Source organism: Schistocerca nitens, chromosome 12, assembly GCF_023898315.1.
Source record: "Schistocerca nitens isolate TAMUIC-IGC-003100 chromosome 12, iqSchNite1.1, whole genome shotgun sequence".
NCBI classification, from domain to species: Eukaryota; Metazoa; Arthropoda; class Insecta; order Orthoptera; family Acrididae; genus Schistocerca; species Schistocerca nitens.
In genome coordinates, this window is record NC_064625.1 from 192,875,929 (window position 1) to 192,900,666 (window position 24,738).

Below are 24,738 nucleotides of genomic sequence, written 5' to 3' on the forward strand. Positions count from 1 at the left end.
GTGAGTCACAAAGCCAGGAGAACATGAAAAGCAGACTACTAGAAAGGTAGCTGTAAAGGTTAAAAACTGCTTCACAGCCTGTACCACCTGTATTCTTCCTACATACACCAGATTTTCTGAATTGCTTGGTTGGGAACTGTCCGTGCAATATAACCTATGTTCCTGTAATTCTCTTGGCCTCGGATTTCATTATTCCCAGTTCTTCGCCCACTTATCCCCTTCCCTGCTTCCACTCCAGCACTACAAAACCTATTCCACCAACGCACCCACTCTCTCTCTCTCTCTCTCTTTTTTTTTTCACCCCTCCTCTGTTTCTTTTTTCCTCCCCTCTACTTCTCTCCTTTTCTGATCTCTCTCTCCCCACCCCTCTCATCTAACCTCCTAATGGCACCTAGCTACCACACCCTCGCATGCTCGCACAAGCAGCACTTTACTGTCCCCCGCCCCACACCGTCCTTGCCCTGCTATCTGTCCCTCTCCCTGCCCCAGCCTCTTACCCACATCATCCAGATTGCTTCTCCGAGGTCTTTCGGATGGAAGATCGAATGCTTAGCAGTCTTTTTAGTGTGCCTCCCTGCATCTTAACAGAGGTTGGCATGAGAAGAATTCGTGGCAGACCATATCAAACCTGTCAGAAGATTAATAATGGGAAAAAGAGGAAGTATTTGAGGTACGGGAGAGGAGATTCTGTGGTATATTTTGTGATTTGAGGATGGACTGGAAATGCTACCCTATTTCTGGAATAAGGTCACACTAGCAGGGCCTGTACTTGGATCTCTGTGAGAACTGGCAGAATCCATAGTCAGGTAATCCCTTCAGTTTGTAACCGCAATGATGGAGCCTTTGTCATACGGTTCGGATCACTAATTAGGTGTCGAATTGCAGTTCTTTTTGTGGATGTGACATCGGTTTGCATGTAGAGGGATTTGGCGAGGCCATGTTGGAGGCTGGGGAATTCTGGTGTGTTATCAAATGATATTGTAGGGGATGGGAGAAGGAGTGAATGTCTTTAACAAGCCCAGTATGATTAAATTTGGGTGTGGGCTGGATGATGTGGCCATTTAAAAGACTGATACTTCTGTGGGACTGAGGCTTTTGGAGGACACATTCATAATTGTGTTAAGTGTGTGTTTAGGCTCCAGGTTCTGTAGTGTGGCAGGAGGAAATTTCTGATGGTGTGACAGACATAACAGGTCTGCAAAACAGAGTTTGATGGCTAGGGGGGAGCTTTGATGGAGGCTCTTGCAGTAGTCGTGGATAGTTGTAGTAAGAAGTAGGATTATAAGGTGAACTGATTGGACAGTGTTTTGAGATTGTCTTGTACATGTGCTCTAGTTCCTGGAGGGCAAGTGTTTCAGTTTGGGAGATGGGATGCAGGGATTTGGGTTGTGTGTGAGAGCATGCTGGAAAAGTTATCTACATAAGGACACCGTTATGGTGTGGCTAATGGCTGTATAGTACTTTTGTAGAGTCGGCTACGATATCTCCTTCGTCGATGCTGCCGAGTCTGCATTGTCCGTGTGGCTTCTCGTTGTCTAGGTGATGATTCCTTTGCTGATCTGGGTCCGAGAAAAGGTGCGGGTTTTTCAATTATCACTGGACTAATGAAATCGTGACGCAGTATTCTACGATTTATTTGTAACAAAAACACACATTTATTGCCGAAACTCGAAAACGACTACACTCGACTGCGGCCAAAACTCGAGTGGCTGAAAACCCGTCGTAGACCGAAGATCACGGTCATAAGCTACAAAGAACATACAATGTCAACATTGATTATTGATCGCAACACCTAACCTAGTATTATATAAATGCTTTTTAACACAACTATAGTGTGTAATATAACAAAATGAGGTCTATTTGTCAGTTCCATTACAGGGGGATTCTAGGAGCTAGGCAACACCATGGGAACAGTATGTGAGTATGTGTCCTGGCTAGAGGAAAAGGAAACTTTTCTGTATTGGTGCAAATGGAAGGAGTGAGGATCCACAGTGAAAGGTTTTTAAAATGAATAAGAATACAAGGGACTCTTAAAACCATGAAGAAGGGAAAAAAAGAGGAACCAGATAAAGTGTAGAAGAAAACCATGGAGAAAATGAAATAAGATAGAGTTGAAAATGGGGTGATACCACAAACAAATTAAAAGTAAAAGTAAATAAAGACAATAATTGCACAGAAGAAAGGGTGAGACAGACTAGCAAGATCAAGGGCTTTGGCAGTAGATATTGGGGATACAGCAACAGCTGTAGGACTCCCCTAATAAGAATTGTGTGGGGTGCAAGTTGGCAGGTAGAGCTGAGTGGCAACAGCCGGTGTAAATGGATTGGGCCAAGTCAGTATGGTGCATTCCTGGATATTGGGGGGGGGGGGGGGTTGGTTGTTAAGCAGGACCATGTAAAGTGGGAAAAATGTATGGGTGAAATGAGGTGGTGGATCAGTTTGAATGTCCAGGAAAAACATGTGATACATATCGTGCACCTAGGTTATGTGCAGGCAGTTGCTGTGTGCTGTAAGTCGTTCTACATCTACACTGATACTCCACAAACCACCGTACAGTGTGTGGCGGAGTACCACTACTTGTCATTTCCCTTCCTATCCACTTGCAAATGTAGCAAGGGAAAAAAAGAGTGTCTATATGGCTCCGTACGAGTCCTAGTTTCTGATATCTTATCTTCACGGTCCTTACACGCAATTTATGTCAGTGGTGGTAGAATTATTTGGCAGTGAGCTTTAAATGCCCTTTTTCTAAATTTTCTCATTGGTGTTCCTCAAAAAGAGCACTGCCTTCCCTCCGGGCATTCCAATTCGAGTTCCCGAAGTATCTACGTAACACTTACGTGTTGTTCAAATCTACCGGTAACAAATCTAGCCGCCTGCCCCTGAATTGCTTCAGTGTTTTCCTTCAACCTGACCTGGTAGGGATCCCAAACACTCGAGCAGTACTCGAGAACAGGTCACACCGGCATTCTGTATGCAGTCTCCTTTACAGGTCGACCACTGTTTCCTAAAATTCTGCCAATAAGCAGAAGTCGACCGTTCGCCTTCCCCACCACAGTTCTCACACGCTCGTTCCACCTCCTATTGCCTTGCGGTGTTACGCCCAGACATTCAAATGACACGACTGTCGAGCAGGACACTAGCGATACTGTATCTGAACATTACAGGTTTGATCTTTCTACTCGTCTGTAATAACTTGCATTTTCCCACATTCGAGGCTGGCTGCCATTCATCACAACTGGAAATTTTGTCTAAGTTGTCTCGTATCTTCCTACAGTCACTCGACTTCGAACCCTTACCGTACGTAACAGCATCGTCAGCGAACAACTGCAGATTGCTGCCCACCGTGTCTGCCGAATCGTTTATGTATGTAAAGAACAACAGAGCTCCTATTGCACTTCTCTGGGGCACTCCTGACTACACCCTCGTCTCTCGTGAACACTCGCCTATCTCCCTGGTGACTCGGTACCACTCAGTAGTGGAACAACTGAATCACGTTCTCCACCAGAATTTATAATATTTCTTGTTGCACCTGTAAATGAGAAATATCCTAACCACAATCTTGCCCACTGACCCAACCCGAGCAGTAGCTTTGTCCGTGTCTCTTCCGTACCTCTTCCCAACCCCTCGACACGTGTCTGATATACAGGGTGTCCATAAAGTCCCTTTACAACTTCAAAATTTTATTACAATGGCAGTTGTTAAAATATTTTAACATTTCTTTTATTGTAATCAGTGTTTAGAAAAGTTTTTTTTGACGGTGTTTAATAGATCTCTATATGGGCGCCTTTAGTTGCACGTAGCTTGTCGAGACAGTACTCGATTTCTTTCCACGTTTGCTGTAGCGTAGCACCGTGAATGGTGGCAGTGGCATTACGAATCCTTTGCTTCGAGTTAGCATCTGTGTTCGATACACGATATCTTTTACGTACCCCCATTAGAAAAATTCCGAGGGAGTGATATCTGGCGAACACTGTGGCCGAGGAAGTGGCCCGTCCCTTCCGATCTGTCTACCTGGAAATGTTTCATTGAGGAACCGACGAACGTGCAGTCCCCGATGTGGTGGTGCACCGTCTTGCTGGAAAATGATAGTCGGTTGTAAGTCGATCAGTTGTGGTGCTGTATATTCGGTCGGAAGGTTGAGGTCGACATCTGCAGTAATTGTTGACTCGTTGAAGAAAAATGGACCAATTATTCGGTTGCACGCAATTCCACACCACACATTCACTTTTGGACTATCCCGGTGAAGCTCCCTAGTCTCGTGGGGGTGTTCAGATCCCCAGATTCTCACACCGTGTCTGTTTAATGTCCCAGAAACACGAAAAGTTGCCTCGTCACCGAAAGAAACTCGCTCGAGGAATGCTTCGTCCTCCGAAAGGCATTTCGGCGTGTCGAGTGCAAACTCTGTCCGTTGTGGCTCAAGTGTCTGTAACAATTGCACTTTGTAACTGTACAACTGTAAGTTCTTTTGGAGGACCTTACGCACAGTCGAACGTGGTAGTTGCAACTGTCTGGCAGCAGTGCGGACGGACTTCGTAGGTGAACGAGCGAATACGTTTAAAACACGATCGGTGTTCTCGGTCACCGACTCCTCGTTTTATCCGACACTGTCTCCGTCTCCGTAAATTTTTTGTGCCACGCACGGATCGAAGGCCGCGACGGTGGATCTCTTCCGTACTCCGATCTAAAATTTCGTCGAGTCTGAACGTCCCGTTTTGTCTCGATAAACCGGGACACACATTGTGCCTTCTCTTGAGCAGCTGCCATTGTATAGAGCTTCAGTCCCTTCCGTCAACAGGGTATCTGAAACCCAAAATTTTAGTATATATAAATACTTTAGTAGAGAGTGATTACAATAAAAGAAATTTTGTTAAAATGTTTCAACAACTGCCATTATAATAAAATTTTGAAGTTGTAAAGGGACTTTACGGACACCCCGTATACCTCTGTAATAGATCTAGATGCGAGGCTGCAAGACCTCTCCCGTACTTCCCCCCACTACCACTTACTGCGGACATCTTCCACCCCATCAGAGGTAGAGTTACCTGTGGAAGGAGCTGTGTCGCCTACCTACTGAGCTACGACCACCGTACTGCACGGTACGTGGCCACTGACGAGCGCACTCTCCACACGAATACCCACCGCTCGAGTGTGACCGTCCAGATGCCGAGCGTGCCGTCTCACGTGGTACTCTAGACTTCGGTCAATACTTCACTGTCTGTGCCGTACGGATTCTTCTCGCCGTAATTGGGTTTTCTCAGCTGTCCGGGTGGGAAGTATCTTGCGACACGACCCCCTGGCCTTGTGAGTCTCTGCTAGTCCCTGCCCTCCACTTGCCTTTCTCTCCTTCTCCACTGCCTCTCCAGCCCTACTCACTTTCTATTCCACTAGTGCACCGGCACAGTTCTTTCCCCTTCTCCGCTCCTCTCCTCTCCCCCTCCTCTCCTTCCGACAGTCTCGCAGTCTGCACTTGACGGCCCACCTTCCTGTCCCCGCCACGTCCCCGCTCGCTCCCTCGGGCGACACTGAGGGATCTTCCCCTCTATTGTCCCTCCCCCTACCTGCCTCACACGTTGTCTGTTTTGTATTGCTGTTCGATTGTGTAGTTCTTATTGTACAGGATTGCAGTAGCTGCTTAGTCCTCTAACGAGAAGTTATTCGGTGCAGTTCAGTGTTGATTTTCAAGAGTGTGGTACACGGGTACTGTACTATTTTATATAACTTCCCGTAAATTAGTAGACCCTCACCTGCCCCGTCCATTCCGGGTTATCCGTGAACAGTGTGGTGCAGTCTCAAATACCGCTTGGAAATCTAGGAATACTGATTGTACCTTATCACTTGCATCTGTCAGTTACAGTTCATTTTCTTTAAATTTGGAAATAGACATTTTAGTTTTAACGTAAACGATTTTGGTGTCGTTGAATCTTCACTCGAAAGGAATGAAACCCATTTGGTTGCAGCTTCAGAGCGTGTCTGCCACTGTCTTTAATGTATCCAAATCAAATGTCACACTTCAACACATGTAATTTGTTGTTTCTTCTTAGAATTCTGGTAAGCAGAGAACAGACACTGATCTACCAATTTTCACAAACTTCAGCCAGAGTGTTTACAGCCGCTCTGAAGTAGTGCCTGTTAAAGGATGAGAGTCACTGTCCCTCATTTTTCAGAAGTAATTTGGGTGTGAGGTCGCGATGCGAGATCATTTTTTAAGCAGGTGGAATTGTGAAAATGTTAACATTTGAGCCTGTTTTATTCACACATTGCCGGCCGCTGTGGCTGAGCGGTTCTAGGCGCTTCAGTCTGGAACCGCTACGGCCGCAGGTTCGAATCCTGCCTCGGGCGTGGATGTGTGTGATGTCCTTAGGTTAGTTAGGTTTAAGTAGTTCTAAGTTCTAGGGGACTGATGACCTCAGATGTTAAGTCCCATAGTGCTCAGAGCCATTTTAAACATTTTCTTATTCACACATTTCAGGTATGGAACCTGATGGTTCCTAAGAGAGTAAAGAATTACTGATTTTGATCTGTTGTAGATGTACTTGGAGAAGAAGGCCCTTGCAAACTGTGGCATTGGGCAAGGGATGTGAGCTGCTGTGAGTTTAAATTTTGTGAAGTGCAGGATGTGCAGGTGTTTAGACATCTTTTATAGTTATTGGTACTGGTTTGTTTCAAACAGTTATACATGTCAAAACAAAGCATGAAACAAACAGAAATACATGAAGTCCATTCAGTTATACAGGATCTGGTATAAACTAATACAGATTCAAAAATCAATATTATTCACATATCATATCTGTATGGCAATCTGTGTAAATATTGCCCTGTCTGAACTACTGAACATCTACAGAATCAAACCAGTATCTTTGCACAAAAGAGGCTGTGTTCAGCTATAACTAATTGTAAGCAAATCAGGTCAGAGTATCTGATCATAGACAGACAGAAAGACCAAGGCAAAGATACAGCTAATGCTGCTTCATGCTTTCAGTGTTGAAAGTTGCTACAACATGTCAGATAAAACTTTAAATCTAGACATAAAAACAGAAAAAATTTATTACTATAAAATGGAAAGCCAGAGTACAACCGAAAATCAAAAATTGTAACATATAGGAACCATTAGTGTAATCGTGTGAAAAGTAATGAAAAGTAAGATAATGAAGAATCACATATAGGTGTAGGTAATAGATACGGAAGGTGTGAGGAGTAGTAGTAGTAGTAGTAGTATTACATGAAAGTGAAGTAATTACTCCAACGTCATATAACAAGTATAGCACATTTGTGAAAATAAGTGGCAATGTACAGGTTTCTGAAACAGTAGTAGTTACAGCTAAATCATATTGTAGATGCTAACTTCTTTCACAACGTCTAGGTAATATTCAATAAAGGAAAGTCCAGGTTGGAATAACAGCAATATTATGGAAAGGATAGATCCCTACTCATCGCATGGAGGAGGCGCAAACAGGCAAAATAAGACTGCTAAACATGTAAAGCTTTCAGGCAGAAAGTCGTCCTTAATAAAATAAAATAAAATAAAATAACCATGCACGCACACGCAAAAATTGTGTATCCAGCTGGCATAGTTTTGTGTGTGTGTGTGTTAGTGTGTGTGTGTCTGTGTCTCAAGCTCATCGAATGATTTATTTCAAAAACTTCAAGTTTTTTATCAGAAACTAGTGCATTTTATTTACAGGAATTGAGTAACACAACACAATCGGTTAACTTGGGTTCGACTCACACTTCTTGCAGCAGGTTTTACAGACTGATTTGTAGTATTTTGACATAATCAGTTGCAGCCCCAGTATTTCTCACTATATTATTGTATGTAGGGTACACGGCAAGATTAACCACCGAGAGTGCTATCTTCATAAACAAAAGACAAGTTAGCAGTATTCATGCAGTGAATTTCTCAGCTTTTTCTACTCCCATGCCGTCAATTCCTTCTAACATGAAGTGAAGACTTGCACGGCAGCAAGAAAATCAGTGAGTCACTGAAATATATATATTGTGTTTGCTTGATTTTTCTTATTCATATGTCCTTAAAAAATGCTTATACAAGGTGTTTCACAATTCAGAGCACAGGCTTCTGAAAGTTGTGAAGGGTTTTGGTAGGTAAAGTTCTGAAAAGGAACTCATGTTCTGAAATTTACTGTTTGGATGTAAAATAAGTTTGAATACTGGATGACTTTGAAATCACTCGCTTCACACTACACACACAACAGAGACAATGACCCGGCCTGCGTGCTCTACGGGACCCCAAGGCACAACAAGGCAGTGGTTCAGGTGCACGTCATCGGGTTCTCTCCTGCTCAATGAAGGATGTCCTCTTCAAAGTTGAAAAAATCAGTGGGTCTGTGGAGCACAGCAGTCGATGCCTCCTAGGTGTGAAAGTAGTAATTTCTCACGGCCACTATTATAGTCTGAAAGTGTACATGGTCCCATAGCTACAACATGGATTGAAAATGCTGACCTCTACTCGGTTGCTACACATACAGTGAAGTGGGAGGCTTGAAAGTAGTCTGTTCTTCAAACTTAATTTACATCAAAAGAGTAAATTTCCACACATAGGCTCCTTATCAAAACTTAAGCTACAAAATTCCCTCTAAAACTCCTAAAAGACTGTAATATAACTTGTGTAACACTATGTATTTGTTTTCATGTGTGTGTGTGTGTGTGTGTGTGTGTGTGTGTGTGTGTGTGTGTGTGTGTGTGTGTTTTGACAACTCATGTTTGATCCTTGGTCCAGACACTATTTTTTGTGCTCCTCCCCCCTCCCCACACGCACACACTTGTGCGTGGGGAGGAGCACAAAAAAATAGTGTTTGGACCAAGGATCAAACATGAGTTTTACAAGTCGTGAAGTATGATGGCTGATCTGGAAGTAAGGTTTTTTTACAAAAAGACAATAATTAACCTCTTAGAAATTGTCATTGTTGAAAAGAAGAAACTTAGCTCTATTTTCCTACATAATTCCCATCTTTTTCTATGCATTTTTGTAGATGCTGCTCCAATTTCTGTACCCCTTTGTCATAGAACTGTCACCAAGCCATTGAGGAAACATTTCACCTCTTCTTTGACTTCATTGTCGCTCTAGAAGCATTTGCTTTCCGAGTGTTCCTTTAACTTAGGGAACAAATTATAATCACTAGGTGCAAATTCCAGACCGTACGGTGAGTGCGGCATGACAGTCCGACCAAACTTTGTCAGATGTCCCTGGGTTTGCCAGGAGACATGAGGTCAGGCGTTATCCTGAAGCAGCATTGCACCTTCTGTCACCTGTCCTCTCCGGCAGTTCTGGATAGTTCGCCTGAATTTCCGTCGTGTTTGACAGGAACTGTCTGAGCTGATTGTTGTCCCGGGTTCCATGAAATCAGCCACCAGTATCTGCTTATGATCCCAAAACACAGTGGCCGTGACTTTGCCAGCAGAAGGAGTTTGTGACTGGTGATCCTGAGTGACGCCATTGTTTGGATTTTTCTTTCCTTTCAGGAGTGAAATGAAACTCCCACATTTTGTCTCCCATAACGATGGAATCCGATAGCCCTTCCTTATCTTCTTGATACTTTGGAAAAAACTGGCGAGCACAGTGAAGGCATTTCTCCTTGTGTTCTGCTGTCAGCGTACGTGGTACCCGTCGAGTGCAACACTTGTGATACCCCAATTTTTCTGTCAAAGCTCTTTTAACTGCTAATTGAACCGTAAGAACTCCCAGGAACCCGAGCAACGAGTTCTCGGACAGTGATTCTTCTCTCTCGAAGCACTTCGTGTTGAACCATCTCGATAATTGCCTCCAAAACTGGAGGTCTTCCACTCCGTACTTCATCGTGGACCTCCTTCCGACCGGCACTCGGCATCATTTTCGGACGTGTTGAACGGACATACACTTGTCGTACACTTGTGTTAACTGACTATCAATATCCACTGGTGGAGTCCCTCTCATGTGCAGAAACAGAATTACGGAACGAATCTTGCATTTGGCGGGGTCAACTGAGGGCACCTCCATTGCGCGCAGCTGCCGAGCCAGTACTGAGCGGCACAGTTAAATACAGCTGGGCAGAATTGACAGTGGGGGAACAGCCACGCACAGTGGTGTCGACGGATTTCGCCTACCTGGAGCTCTTGGGGAACTTTACATCTGGATCAGCCCTTATGCATCTGTGATGACGGATGAAATTTCATCGTACCGTGTACCACTGTTGTATACATTTCAAGAAATGCTTATTTTCACAATCTCGATCGTGCGAAAAAAAAAATAAAAACTGATGGCTAGTGTTGATCAAATATTTGTTTGTTTGTCGTATTACTCACACTCCATCTATAGTGCCTCTGCACCCACCTTGCCCCCCAGGGTAGCACAGTTGCCTAACTGCTCCTACGACATAGAGGTCAACATGACATGTCGTTCGATATGACAGTGTGTGTCTGTGCTCGGCATTGGACGGAACAGTGTGAATGTGTGTTTGCAAGCTACGGAAAGCAAGAAGGAACATTTCCGACATCTTTTTCTGTTACTCTATCGTAAGCTGCAAAATTGCGTCACAGTGATGGAAGAAGAGTTGTGCTGTATATGGAGACAATGCAGTAACGGCTCAAGCGTGTCAATAGTGGTTTAGTCAGTTTGAAACTGGGAATTTTGCCCTAACAGACAAACCTTAATCCGGACAGCCAATGGCTGCAGAAGTGGGAAGGCTTAATGACACGACAGTCAACAGTCCACGAATGACAACGCTGTTGTTGGCATTGGAGCTCAGTGCCATTTATGCTACTGTAGCCAGGAGCTTGAAGAAGAAGGGTTACAGAAATATTAGTGATGTATGGGTTCCTTGTCAATTGAGTGAAGCTGAATTTGATTCAGTGCATGTCCATCTGTGACTCCTTATTGAGACACAATCAGAATGGTCCTTTTCTGGAAGGGCTATTGACTGGAGGTGAGAAGTGGATCACGTACAACAATGCCCGGAAGAGTAAATTGTGGCACGAGACAGAATAGCCACCACTGTCGGTTTCTAAACTGGGGCTGCATATAAGAGGGGCTCTGCTATGCACCCAGTGGGATTGTAAAGGCATCCCGTATTACGAACTTCTTCCAAATGACACTACCACTTCCGAGAGATACTCTTCACAGTTTGCTCGTCTCAAGGCAGCAGTCGATGAGAAATGACTGTACGTGGGACACAATTTCATCTTTCACCGTAATGCCAGACCACGTACCTCTATGGTGACCCATCAAAAGGTGTGTTCTTTTGAGTGGGATGTGTTATCCCAACTGCTGTATTCACTAGACTTCGCCCCCTCCGACTTACGTGTGTTTTATTTCCTGCAGAATTTTCTGAGTGGCAAATGCATCACCTCCTTGGAAGACGACAGAATGAATCTCGAAGAGTTTGTCAACCTGAAAACTCGCATATTTTGAAAGAAAGGCATTTACAAGCTCCTAGAGAATGGCAGTACATTGTCAACAATTATGATGTATACTGCAAGAAATAAATAGTTTATTTACAAAACCAATCCACCTTACTTAGTTACATTGTGCACAACCTCATGTGTGAAGTGTGTAAGCAGACAGGTCGGCAGACACTTTGTCGTAGCCGTGCTGCACGGAGTTGTGTTCCCAGATGTTCTTTGTGATTGTACTGTAATGAAAAGCGAATAAACTTATGAGACGATGTAATGTAAGAGAGAGAAAAAAAAAGCATGTTGGTCACTTTGGAGGATGGTAGAGGATGTCAAATTGAGCAGAATTTTCTGAATAACCATAGGTCGTAACTGCACCATTGTGGAGGGGTAGCCAATAGACGGCAAGCACACGGAAATGTGTGTGCTTTTAAATTAACAGATGATGGTGTCTGCTGATCAATCAAGTCCAGGTCAACTTTACCATCTTGTCTGTGGCCAGTTACATTTTATGTGAAGTTTTTTCATGTCGACTGGCTAATGCTCGACTAACAAATCGACTATGCTAATTGTACCATAATGTCATTAACATTTTAAAATAATAATTTGTACTGGAGAAACAGTGCTGCACTATGATGGACGTGTGGTACTGTAAGGTGCAATGATGAAATCTAAAGGCCACATATTTTAATTATTGCTAATGTAGAGTGTGTCTGACAAGTACACCTTATTCTGACAAAATCACACTTGTCGACACACACACACACACACACACACACACACACACACACACACACACACACACACACAGAAACTTATGTGTGTTTATTACCATTTTTCAGTCATAGCTCCCCAACATTGCTTTTCTGACTCCGGTTATTTGGAAAATTTTGCTGAAATTCACATTGCCTACACTAATATTACCTTATTGTCGGGGTTCCCCCCCACCCCCCACCCCCAAAGCTGTATAACAACCACCTCCGTATCAGAGTGATCACAATTGTGATGGATCAAGTATGTCTTGAACCAGTCACAATCAAATATTTGTTCTCTGGGAAAATATTACACTTAACAACTACAACTGCATTACTTTTCAGTGTTCTAACAATACTAACTTAACCAAGTCATGTAGGGTGTTGTGATCTATGACTTGGACACTTCTGGACAATGTAGTGTTATGATTTAAATCTTTTCATGAGAGTTTCTTTCCAGGTAGATTCAATTAGCATGGCAAGGTTGTCAAAATTGGCAAGCAGGTTGTGTCACCTTCTTGCAAACAGATAGTGTCAAGATTGCGCTCTCTCTCTCTCTCTCTCTCTCTCTCTCTCTCTCTCTCTCTCTCTCTCTCTCTTCCCCCTCCCCCACCAACCATTATCAAGACAAAATTATGTGGCTCAACATAAACTATGTACTCCATTTTATTTTAAGGAACGGAGGGCTTCCAAAGCTGAGAGCGCTACATCTACATAATGGGTGCAGACTGGATGATGACGCAGTGATTGCCATCAGCCACGGGTGCTCTGCTTTGCGAGAACTGTCTATCAAATATGCTGAGAAACTGTCTGATACTGCCTTATCTCAGATCTACCGTCTGGAACATCTTGAAATGTAAGTAGTGTTGCTCACTGGAATGTACTTTAACTGAGCAATGAAACTATAATTGCTGAAGCAGTTGACAGTTGCAGAAATGACTCATAAATGTGGTGTTTGAAATTGCATTAAGAACCTTTAAGTCACGACCCTAAAAGAAAATAAACTATTGGCAATTAGAACTGCAATATGTAGCGGCAGTAGGCAGCAAATATCAAGTTGGCAAGTAGTGTACTGAACGTTTGGATATACAGACGATTAGCATTTCAGTGCAGCCACACAGACTGGGTAGAAGTAACACCACGTATCTTATGTATGTAAAGGAAGATCACATAGCGAGTTTCTCATTCAGAAATCACACGTGAATGTTGTTTGCCCAAAGGTCACGTTACTGCCTCATCTAAGATGGAGAAATGTCTGCCAGCAAGTATCAGAAAACGCCAGCTGCAGGATTGTGGCCTGCAGTCACGGTAGTTTATCATTTGACGACAGCGTCCCTTGCATCGCTCGGGATCCCACAGCTATTGAGTTGGTGCATAACTCGTACAGTTTTTGTTTTACATGTTTCTATTCTAGTTTCTACAGGTTTATTTGTCAATTGTCATTTTTTATTTGTAGTTCACTGTTCAAGAATCATAAAAGAAGGTTGTATACCTGGAAGAATCCTGGAGATACTAAAAGGTATCAGATAGATTATATAATGGTAAGACAGAGATTTAGGAACCAGGTTTTAAATTGTAAGACATTTCCAGGGGCAGATGTGGATTCTGACCACAATCTATTGGTTATGAACTACAGATTGAAACTGAAGAAACTGCAAAAAGGTGGGAATTTAAGGAGATGGGACCTGGATAAACTGAAAGAACGAGAGGTTGTAGAGAGTTTGAGGGAGAGCATAAGGGAACAATTGACAGGAATGGGCGAAAGAAATACAGTAGAAGAAGAATGGGTACCTCTGACGGATGAAGTAGTGAAGTCAGCAGGGGATCAAGTAGGTAAAAAGACGAGGGCTAATAGAAATCCTTGGGTAACAGAAGAAATATTGAATTTAATTGATGAAAGGAGAAAATATAAAAATGCAGTGATTGAAGCAGGCAAAAAGGAATACAAACATCTCAAAAATGAGATCGACAGGAAATGCAAAATGCCTAAGGAGGGATGGCTAGAGGACAAATGTAAGGATGTAGAGGCTTATCTCACTAGGGGTAAGATAGATACTGCCTACAGGAAAATTAAAGAGACCTTTGGAGAAAAGAGAACTACTTGAATGAATATCAAGAGCTCAGATGGCAACCCAGTTCTAAGCAAAGAAGGGAAGGCAGAAAGGTGGAAGGAGTATATAGAGGGTTTATACAAGGGCGATGTACTTGAGGACAATATTATGGAAATGGAAGAGGATGTAGATGAAGACGAAATGGGAGATAAGATACTGCGTGAAGCGTTTGACAGAGCACTGAAAGACCTGAGTCGAAACAAGGCCCCGGGAGTAGACAACATTCCATTAGAATTACTGATGGCCTTGGGAGAGCCAGTCATGACAAAACTCTACTACCTGGTGAGCAAGATGTATGAGACAGGCGAAATACCCTCAGACTTCAAGAAGAACATAATAATTCCAATCCCAAAGAAAGCAGGTGTTGACAGATGTGAAAATTACCAAACTATCAGTTTAATAAGTCACAGCTGCAAAATACTAACGCGAATTCCTTACAGACAAATGGAAAAACTAGTAGAAGCGGACCTCGGGGAAGATCAGTTTGGATTCCGTAGAAATGTTGGATCACGTGAGGCAATACTAACCTTACGACTTATCTTAGAAGAAAGATTAAGAAAAGGCAAACCTACGTTTCTAGCATTTGTAGACTTAGAGAAAGCTTTTGACAACGTTAACTGGAATACTCTCTTTCAAATTCTGAAGGTGGCAGGGGTAAAATACAGGGAGCGAAAGGCTATTTACAATTTGTACAGAAACCAGATGGCAGTTACAAGAGCCGAGGGGCATGAAAGGGAAGCAGTGGTTGGGAAAGGAGTGAGACAGGGTTGTAGCCTGTCCCCGATGTTATTCAATCTGTATATTGAGCAAGCAGTAAAGGAAACAAAAGAAAAATTCGGAGTAGGTATTAAAATCCATGGAAAAGAAATAAAAACTTTAAGGTTAACCAATGATATTGTAATTCTGTCAGAGACAGCAAAGGACCTGGAAGAGCAGTTGAACGGAATGGACAGGTGTTGTGAAAGGAGGATATAAGATGAACATCAACAAAAACGAAACGAGGGTAATGGAATGTAGTCGTGCTGAGGGTATTAGATTAGGAAATGAGACGGTTAAAGTAGTAAATGTGTTTTGCTATTTGGGGAGCAAAATAACTGATGATGGTTGAAGTAGAGAGAAAATAAAATGTAGACTGGCAATGGCAAGGAAATCGTTTCTGAAGAAGAGAAATTTGTTAACATCGAGTATAGATTTAAGTGTCAGGAAGTCGTTTCTGAAAGTATTTGTATGGAGTGTAGCCAGGTATGGAAGTGAAACATGGACGATAACGAGTTTGGACAAGAAGAGAATAGAAGCTTTCGAAATGTGGTGCTACAGAAGAATGCTGAAGATAAGGTGGGTAGATCACATAACTAATGAGGAGGTATTGAATAGGATTGGGGAGAAGAGAAGTTTGTGGCACAACTTGACTAGAAGAAGGGATCGGTTGGTAGGACATGCTTTGAGGGATCAAGGGATCACAAATTTAGCATTGGAGGGCAGCGTGGAGGGTAAAAATCGTAGAGGGAGACCAAGAGATGAATACACTAAGCAGATTCAGAAGGATGTAGGTTGCAGTAGGTACTGGGAGATGAAGAAACTTGCACAGGATAGAGTAGCATGGAGAGCTGCATCAAACCAGTCTCAAGGCTGAAGACCACAACAACAACAACAGTTTACTGTTGCCATTTGAGTTTACATATTGTCATTTTGAGGCAGAGTGGAGCTTTGGACACTAGGAAATGGAGTGCCAAGTGGAGAAATCTCAACATTTTTGACTTATTCTTCTGATCGAGTCCAGTAGAGAGGTGACAGCAGCGGAGGCAACGAGAAACATTTGCACCACATGTAGGGATAATGCAGTCGGTCAGAGTACAGCAAGGAAACGGTTTTCTCGTTTTAAGTTAGGTCATTGTGACACTAGTAACTCTCGGCATTCGGCAAGATCTTAAGGTTCTGATCGTTTAAACACAATAATGCACAATGGTCCGTGTCATTGTTGTCCAGAACTGGCAAATGTGACGAACGGTCACAATTCCACCGTTGTGCGACATTTACATGCAGTGAGGAAGGTTGAAAAATCAGATACATAGATATCGTACCATCTAACCCAAAATCACAAAAATCAGTGGCTGGCCGTACGTGCACACCTGCTCGCTCATCGTCAGTCGGCTGCAAATAACACCCGGCATTCCTGTGCTGTATCGTTGCTGGTGAGAAGAAATGGTGTCTTTATGCTAAGATAAGGAAAATAATGGAATGGCTGAGACCAAACAAAGGAACATCTCCTCATATAAAAACCCGTGCGCATTCACAAAAGATAATGTTACGCGTGTGGCGGAACAGCCGACGGTCTGTCGTACTACGAACTGCTTCCCCGAGGTTTAACCGTCACTGCCGACTTTTATTGTCGACGACCGAGATGTCCGGCAGATGCAGTGTGATAACGACAGCCGGGAAGACTGCACGAAGTGATGCTACTACACGATAACACCCACCTGCATTCCGATAGACTGACAGTAGACACTGTACAGAGTCGGGGAAGTCATTCCGCACCTCACATTTTCACCTTTTCCACTCTGTTAGACAATCTTAAAGAAACTCCGTTTCCCGACGAAAATACATTCCGAACACGGCTCGACGAGTTCTTCACCTCAAAACCGTCCGATTTCTATTGCCGCATATCGGTAAAGTTACCCCGGCATTGGGAAACTGTCGTAAATATTAAAGGAGAATATCGGTGACAAAAGGCTCCGTAATGTGCATCTGTCGCGTTTATTGAACTTACGGAAAAACTCTACGAACTTACGCACCGACCCAATATAATGCAGACGTGGAACGGATAGGTTTAGGAGACCCGTGGTCAGTTCGATCCGGGATGTCGACGGTCCTCAGCGACTGAGGCCCGAGGCGACAGACACGTCGTTCTTTCGGTCACGTAGGGTCACGCGGCCGAATCTCGTTCGTCGAGAGCGAGATACTGACTGTAGCGTGGCGACCGTTGTTGCAGTTTCCCACACTGCTGCAGCAAAGAGAGGTGTGCTGGCAGCAGTGTGGCCGACAGCAACACTGCACACAGGAGCAGCGCCACATCGTCTGGTTCTGCCGTTACTTGAAGGTGTGGAGGCTGAGAGGAGAAAAAACGTTTGCGAGGTAGCCTCTTTCGTTGTCGTACGGGCCGGACGTGTGACGTGTACGGGACGGCATCGAATACGGAATGAGATTTCCGCTTATCGGTACTACTGGTAGTTTCTTACACTTGTGACGTGTCAAGTCCACAGGCTGTGACGTGCCGTTTGGGGCCTCTGTGACGTCTCTCGACAGGATGACGTACAAATTGACCCGGCTCGACGTGGAGGACGGTCGTCGGTACGCCTAGGCGGCACGTCCCCCGTATCTCTCACCCGATTAAATTGTCAGGTCACGGATTGCCGAAAGACTGACGTGCCACCACTACGAGTGGTGGATTCCGCCGTAGGATTGACGCCGGAACGGTGTACGGTCTCGGGTGCAAAAACTTGGCCACCGCAGAGACTTAAAAAAAGTCTGAGTCGTTCACTTTAGGGGGCAATGAAATTGTCCACCCCTCAGAATTCTGACCCCGTCCGTATGCGCGATGTAGGATACGGAAGTGTCTGGAGGACTTCTTCTCGAGTTGTGCTGTATCGGTTGTGAGACACGCGATGTAGACACAAAGTTGTGTCCAGTACTTTCTCTAGTTTTTACACTGTATTTCAACTTTCTGTTAAAGTTATCCATCTGATGGAACTTCGAAGATAATTCACTTCACATTCTAACACATCAGTAATAGCAAAAACTTCCGGAAACAATTCTGCAGAACAGCTTGTCACTGTGTCATTATCAGAACAGTTCACACTTGCAAGTTTGCCGGCCCTTACAGTGGCTACCAGCTGCTGGCCACCTGTCATCTAGCGCCGTATGACCGTGTGGTAGCAGCCCGGTGCTGTGACTGTACTCTTCCACTGTCACTTTCTTATTTGAAGTTCTCGTATTTATTTTGATGTTACGTATTGGAGTTTGCATACTTGAAACTTACGAACATTGTTTAAGTGTTGTAAAATAGTTGAAAGAGGAAATAGGTCCAACATTTTTCATATTGTCTGTTTTGGGTTTAATGGAGAGTTGAAGGCAACGGAGGAAGCTCAAAGCATTTGTATAGTGTGTGGGATGAGTGCTGTTGCGAAAGACACACTTTCTCGTTTGAAGAAAGAACATTCTGAAATGAGAATTAGGTTTGAACCCCACTGTCGCTTAGATTTTGAATAAAAATGATCAGCATTGGCAGGCTACGACTTGTGGCATACGAAGTCACCCTCATTCTGCCAGCGTCCTTGTCAAAGAGGTGGAGGCTCAGATGGAGGTTCAGGGCACTCTTGTCCTCGGGGTGGGAAACTGCCCCTAAACACGCAAAAATCTGCAATGATCAAAGGTGTGAGGATGCAGAAGACAATGGAAACCACTGCATTAAAGACATGTAACATGTATCTGCAGGACATGTGGCATGTAACTCATAAAGTGTCACAATGATCTCTCCATTCGCAAAAGATTCTGGAAAAATCCTCCATTCGGATCTCCAGGAAGGGACTGCCGAGGGGGAAGTGACCGTGAGAAAAAGGTTGAGTAATCAATGAAAGGATAACGTCCTATGACTCGGGGCATTGATTGCTGGAAGCTTGAATGTGGTAGGGAAGCTAGAAAATTTGCAAAGGGAAATGCAAAGGGCCAATCTACATATAGCAGGAGTCGTGTCCAGTTTGGACATGTCTCAGAGGCAGAAATGGGCAGGAACAGTCGAAAATATGGACTTTACCCACTCGAGCAGGAAAGCGTGGAGTCTTCTGAGAAAACTGGGAGGAAGTGCGCCAGCATGCAGAAAAAATTCCGAAATAACACCAGACCAAATTGCTTCCCACATCATTACTACCTCAAGAGTACCTCCTGACAAGAAACGTACAAGACATATCAGACGACAGCTTCGTGACCTGAAATTGAAGGCATCCCCCTCATCTGAGTATACCCATCCCTTCACAGTTTCAGACATTGACTCTGGTCTGAAGGACCTCAAACCTCTTAAGGCGCCTGGATTCGATGGTATCCATCCAGAATTCCTGATCCATATGGGAGGAAAAGCCAAGAAATGGCTGGCAGAATTCTTCACTGACATCCTGCTGACTGGTCAACTTCCACTGGAGTTTAAAAAGGCGAAGATAATATCTGTTCTGAAACCTGGCAAACCCAGCAACAAGGTAGAAAGCTATTGCCCCATTGCCCTACTTAGCTGCTGCTACAAGCTTTTTGAAAGGCTAATATATAACAGAATAAGTAGCGCTATCCTAGAGAACGTTTCAGTTGATCAGGCAGGCTTCAGACCAGGGCGTAGCTGCTGCGACCAAGTATTGTTCTCACATCCATCATAGAGTCAGGATACCAAATGAAGCAGAAAACATCTGTGGCATTTGTTGATCTAACTGCCGCCTTCGACACTGTGTGGAGGGAAGGCCTTATCTACAAATTTCTCTGCATCATACCCTGCAGAACAATGGCTCGACTGATTAACAGCATGCTAAGTGATCGGAAGTTCCAGGTAATCACTGGAAGCAACATAAGTAAGGAGAGGAAGCTGAACAATGGATTGCCTCAAGGATCAGTTCTCTCACCCTTACTGTTCAACCTATATCTGTCTGATCTACCTGACACTTCTTCCAGAAAATACTGCTATGCCGATGACCTGGCTCTAGCCGTAAAACATCAGGAAATGAAGACAACAGAAGAGATTCTGCATTAGATAATTACTTCAAAATCTGGAGACTCCAACGCAGTGTGAGTAAAACAGAAGTGTGTTGCTTCCATCTGAATAACAGGTTGGCGAACGTAAAACTGGAAGTAAGTTTCAGAGGCAGAATTCTTCATCATAATTGGAACCCAAAATATCTTGGTGTCATCCTGGATCGTACACTATGCTTCAAACAACACCTTAACTTAGCTCAAAAGTTGAGGACTCGAAACAACATCCTCCATAAGCTATGCAGAACTATCTGGGGATCTTCAGCAACCACCCTGCGATCTTCAGCTCTGGGCTCGGTGTACTCAAGTACTGACTATTGTGCACCTGTTTGGACGAACAGTCATCTTACAAGGCTTGTTGATACCCAGCTGAATGCGACAATGTGCATAATATCTGGCGCAATCAGACCTACTCCAGTTTATTGGCTTCCACTGTTAACCGGTATAATGCCTCCTGATCTACGCAGATGTACTGCCCTTATGAGAGAATTCTACAAGATCTCCAGGAATTCTAACCTACCCGTGCATAGCGACCTGCCACTTTTAAATCGTAAGAGACTGAAATCACGCTATCCAACCCTGTGCTATGCTGCTGACATGGTTGCTAAGGATTTCAAACCTCTCGAAGAATGGAAATGTCGGTGGGAAGCAGTGACAGATGTGCACCTGCATAACATCTTCTCAGGTGCTAAACTTCCAAGTGGACTCGACCTACCACGCAAGACCTGGACTACTCTCAACAGAATCTGTGGTGTCACCGCCAGACACCACACTTTCTAGGTGGTAGCCTTTAAATCGGCCGCGGTCCGTTAGTATACGTCGGACCCGCGTGTCGCCACTATCAGTGATTGCAGACCGAGCGCCGCCACACGGCAGGTCTAGAGACACTTCCTAGCACTCGCCCCAGTTGTACAGCCGACTTTGCTAGCCATGGTTCACTGACAAATTACGCTCTCATTTGCAGAGACGATAGTTAGCATAGCCTTCAGCTACGTCAATTGCTACGACCTAGCAAGGCGCCATTACCAGTTTATATTGAGATTGTAATTATGTATCATCAAGAGCGATGTTCTCCAATTATGGATTAAAGTTAAGTATTCCAGAAGCTATGTACTATTTTTGGCTACTATAATTACGTTACCTTGTTCCAGACCTCACGCCAGTCTGCGTGAGCTTAAACGCGTGCATTTCAGCCTCCTCTAGCAACACTGTTTTGGCTCTTCTGCCAACACATCAGAATCCGTACTGGTCATGGCCGATGCTGGGATGCTCTCTTTAAGTGGAAGAAGCTGCCTGATCCAGCCTGTGACTGCGGGGCTCCATACCAGACTGTTCACCACATTGTCAGTGAATGCAGGATTCGAGCCTATCACGGCAGCTCCAAAGAGGACTTCCTGCTAACAACTCCAGATGCAGTGTGCTGGATTGAAGGACTGGATATTCAGTTGTAAAGACTCTTGTGTGTCAATATGTACATATGTATATGTAATTTAATTTCATGATATGTCTGTATTAGCCATACGCTAAATAATAAATAAAGTGAAATTAAATGGAAAAAAGATGAGGATTTCTGGTCAGATGAGTATAGGATAACATCAACAGCAGTAGAAAATGGTATAACAGGTGTAGATTCGTTATGAATAGGAAGGTAGGACAAAGAGTGTGTACAGTGAACAGTTCACTGATCAGGTTGTTCTTGTCAGAATTGACAGCAAACCAACACCGACAACGATAGTTCAGGTATATATGCCGACATCGCAAGCAGAAGATGAAGAGACAGAGAAAGTATATGAAGATATTGAAATGATAATACAGTATGTAAAGGGAGTCTTGGGGGACTGGGATGCAGTAGTAGGGGAAGGAGTATAAGAAAAGGTTACAGGAGAATTTGGGCTTGGGACAAGGAATGAGAGCGGAGCAAGACTAATTGAATACTGTAATAAATTTCAGTTCGTAATAGCAAATACTGTCTTCAAGAATCACAAGAAGAGGAGGTATACTTGGAAAAGACCGGGTGATACAGGAAGATTTCAGTTAGATTACATGATTGGCAGAGAGAGATTCCAAAATCATAAACCGGACTCTAAGGCGTACCCAGGAGCACATAATGACTCAGATCACAATGTAGTAGTGATGAAGAGTAGGCTGGAGTTTAAAGACATTAGTCAGGAAGAATCAATACACAAAGAAGTGGGATACAGGAGTGCTAACGAATGATGAGATATGCTTGAAGTTATCTAAGGCTGTAGATCAGCAGGTCAGAATAACACAGTACGCAGTACACTTGAAGTGGAATGGACAGCTCTAAAAAGGACAATCACAGGAGTTGAAAAGAAAGGTACAAAGGTACAAAGAAGGTAACTGTGAAGAAACAATGGGTAATAGAAGAAATACTTCAGTTGATCGATGAAAAAAGGAAGAACAAAAATGTTCAAGGAAATACAGGAATACAGAAATACAAGCCACTGAGGAATGGGAATAAATAGGAAGTTTAGGGAAACTAAGACAAAATGGCTGCATGAAACGTGAAGAAATTGAAAATGAAATGATTGTTGGAAGGACTGAATCCGCATATAGAAAAGTCAAAACAACTTTTTTGTGAAATTAAAAGCAAGGACATTCATATTAAGAATGCAGTGGGAATTCCACTGTTACATGCAGAGGAGAGAATGGACAGGTGGAAAGAGTACATTGAAGGCCTCTATGAGCAGGAAGATTTGTCTGATGTGATAGAAGAAACAGGAGTCAATATAGAAGAGGTAGGGGATCCAGTATTAGAATGAGAGTTTGAAAGAGCTTTGGAAGACTTGAGAATAAATAAGGCAGATGGGATAGACAACACTCCATCAGAATTTCTAAAGTCATGGAGAGACATGGCAACAAAAAGGCTATTCACCTTGGTGTGTAGCATGCAGAAGTCTTGGCAATATACCACCTGACTTTCGGAAAATCATCATCCACCCAATTCCGTAGATTGCAAGAGCCAAAAAGTGCAAACATTATCACACAATCTGCTGAACAGCTCATGCATCCAAGTTTCACACAAAAATAATATACGGAAGAATGGAAACAAAAGTTGAGAATGTGTTAGATGGTGATCAGTTTGGCTTTAGGAAAGGTAAAGACACCAGGGAGGCAGTTCTGACATTGCACTTGATAATGGAAGCAAGACTAAAGAAAAATCAAGAGACAGTCATAGGATTTGTTGACCGGCAAAAAGCATTAGGCAATGTAAAATGATGCAAGGTGTTTGAAATTCTGTGGAAAAAAGGGATAAGCTATAGGGAGAGATGGGTAATATACAATGTGTACAAGAGCCAAGAGGGAATAATAGCAGTGGAAAGCAAAGAACCAAGTGCTTGGATTAAAAAGGGTGTGGGACAGGGATGTAGTTTTTCTCCCCTACTGTTCAATCTATACATCAAAGAAGCAATGGCGGGAATAAAAGAAAGGTCCAAGAGTGGAATTAAAATTCAAGGTGAAAGGACATCAGTAATAAGATTTGCTGATGACATTGCTATCCTCAGTGAAAGTGAAGAATTACAGGATTTGTTTAATGGCATGAACACTGTGATGAGTACAGAATATGGACTGAGAGTAAATTGAAGAAAGATGAAAGTAATGAGAAGTAGCATAAATAAGAAAAGCAAAAAACTCAACATTAGGGTTGATGGTCAGGATGTAGTGGTTAATAAAAAAAATAAATGGAGAAGAGAGACCGTGAAAAAGGGGAAAAATGAAAAGCAAATCGGACTTTGTATTACACAAAAGCTATCGGACTTCGTTATTCGGAAAAGCTATTGTTAGGGTGGTCCTTGTGGCGTTTTTGAGCAAAAGTTAAACCAATTTCCACTACAAAACTTACTGAAAAGAAACAGAGAATAACAAAATGTAACTGACATGGGGAAGTGGCGTAGATATATCATCCTTTACCAGGTTAACTTGTCTTCTTTCGGGCGGCGTCCAAGTCTTCAAAAATCTCCTTCATTTCTGTGTGAAAAGTCGGCTCCGAAATCTTGCAATAGTTTCATTGTCCAGGAATTTCTAATTTATACCAATTAAAATAATCTTGATACTGTATGCAATTTAATTTACTTTGCTACTTCCATCCTCCAAATTTCTTAACAACTTTCACAATATGTCTACACATTAAAATCAGATAAAGACTAGCTAATAAGTATTTTGTTTTTATGTCTTCCAGATCACGTCTGCCTTAAGCTTCGGCTAACAAGAGACAAAACAAAAAACGGATAGAAAACAAAAAAAGTGTTACCATTTTAGTATTTTCTCTGCCGTCGAGCGCTCATACCACTGCGACGGGATATTTTTTATCTGAGGGAACGAGTGTAGCGCGGCGAAATTCAAAGCCCCGCTACATCGCCCCCTCAACTGTCACGCTAAAACATTTAGCGTGGCAGGCTAGCAAACAATAGAATAGATATACCTAAATGTCTATTATACATATTTTCCCAGGAAACGCCACGTGCATACTTAGAGGATTATCTTTGTCAATACTTGGTTTCTAAATCTATATACTACATACACTTGTTACAATTTTGATCCTTTTTAGACAATTAATATATATATGTTTACATAGTGTGTGTTTGAGCAAGCTGCTCACCAGCGCAGTTAATGTTATGCGCTTCCAGCGTTGGTTTCCCAATGCATCTCTGGCAGCACGTAGTCTTTGCGCATGCGCAGTAGCCTCA

At 43.2% G+C, this 24,738-nt stretch overlaps 1 protein-coding gene across 1 annotated transcript in view; it reads left to right on the forward strand.

Annotated features, from left to right (window-relative positions):
- LOC126215292 (uncharacterized) overlaps positions 1-21,536 on the forward strand; it is an 85,976-nt gene extending 64,440 nt beyond the window's left edge. The window contains exons 4-5 of the mRNA XM_049941978.1: positions 12,811-12,990; positions 21,181-21,536. Of these exons, the coding sequence (XP_049797935.1) occupies positions 12,811-12,990; positions 21,181-21,232 (232 nt within the window). The 3' untranslated portion in view covers positions 21,233-21,536. The remainder of the gene's footprint in view (positions 1-12,810; positions 12,991-21,180) is intronic.
- The last annotated feature ends 3,202 nt before the right edge of the window (positions 21,537-24,738 follow it).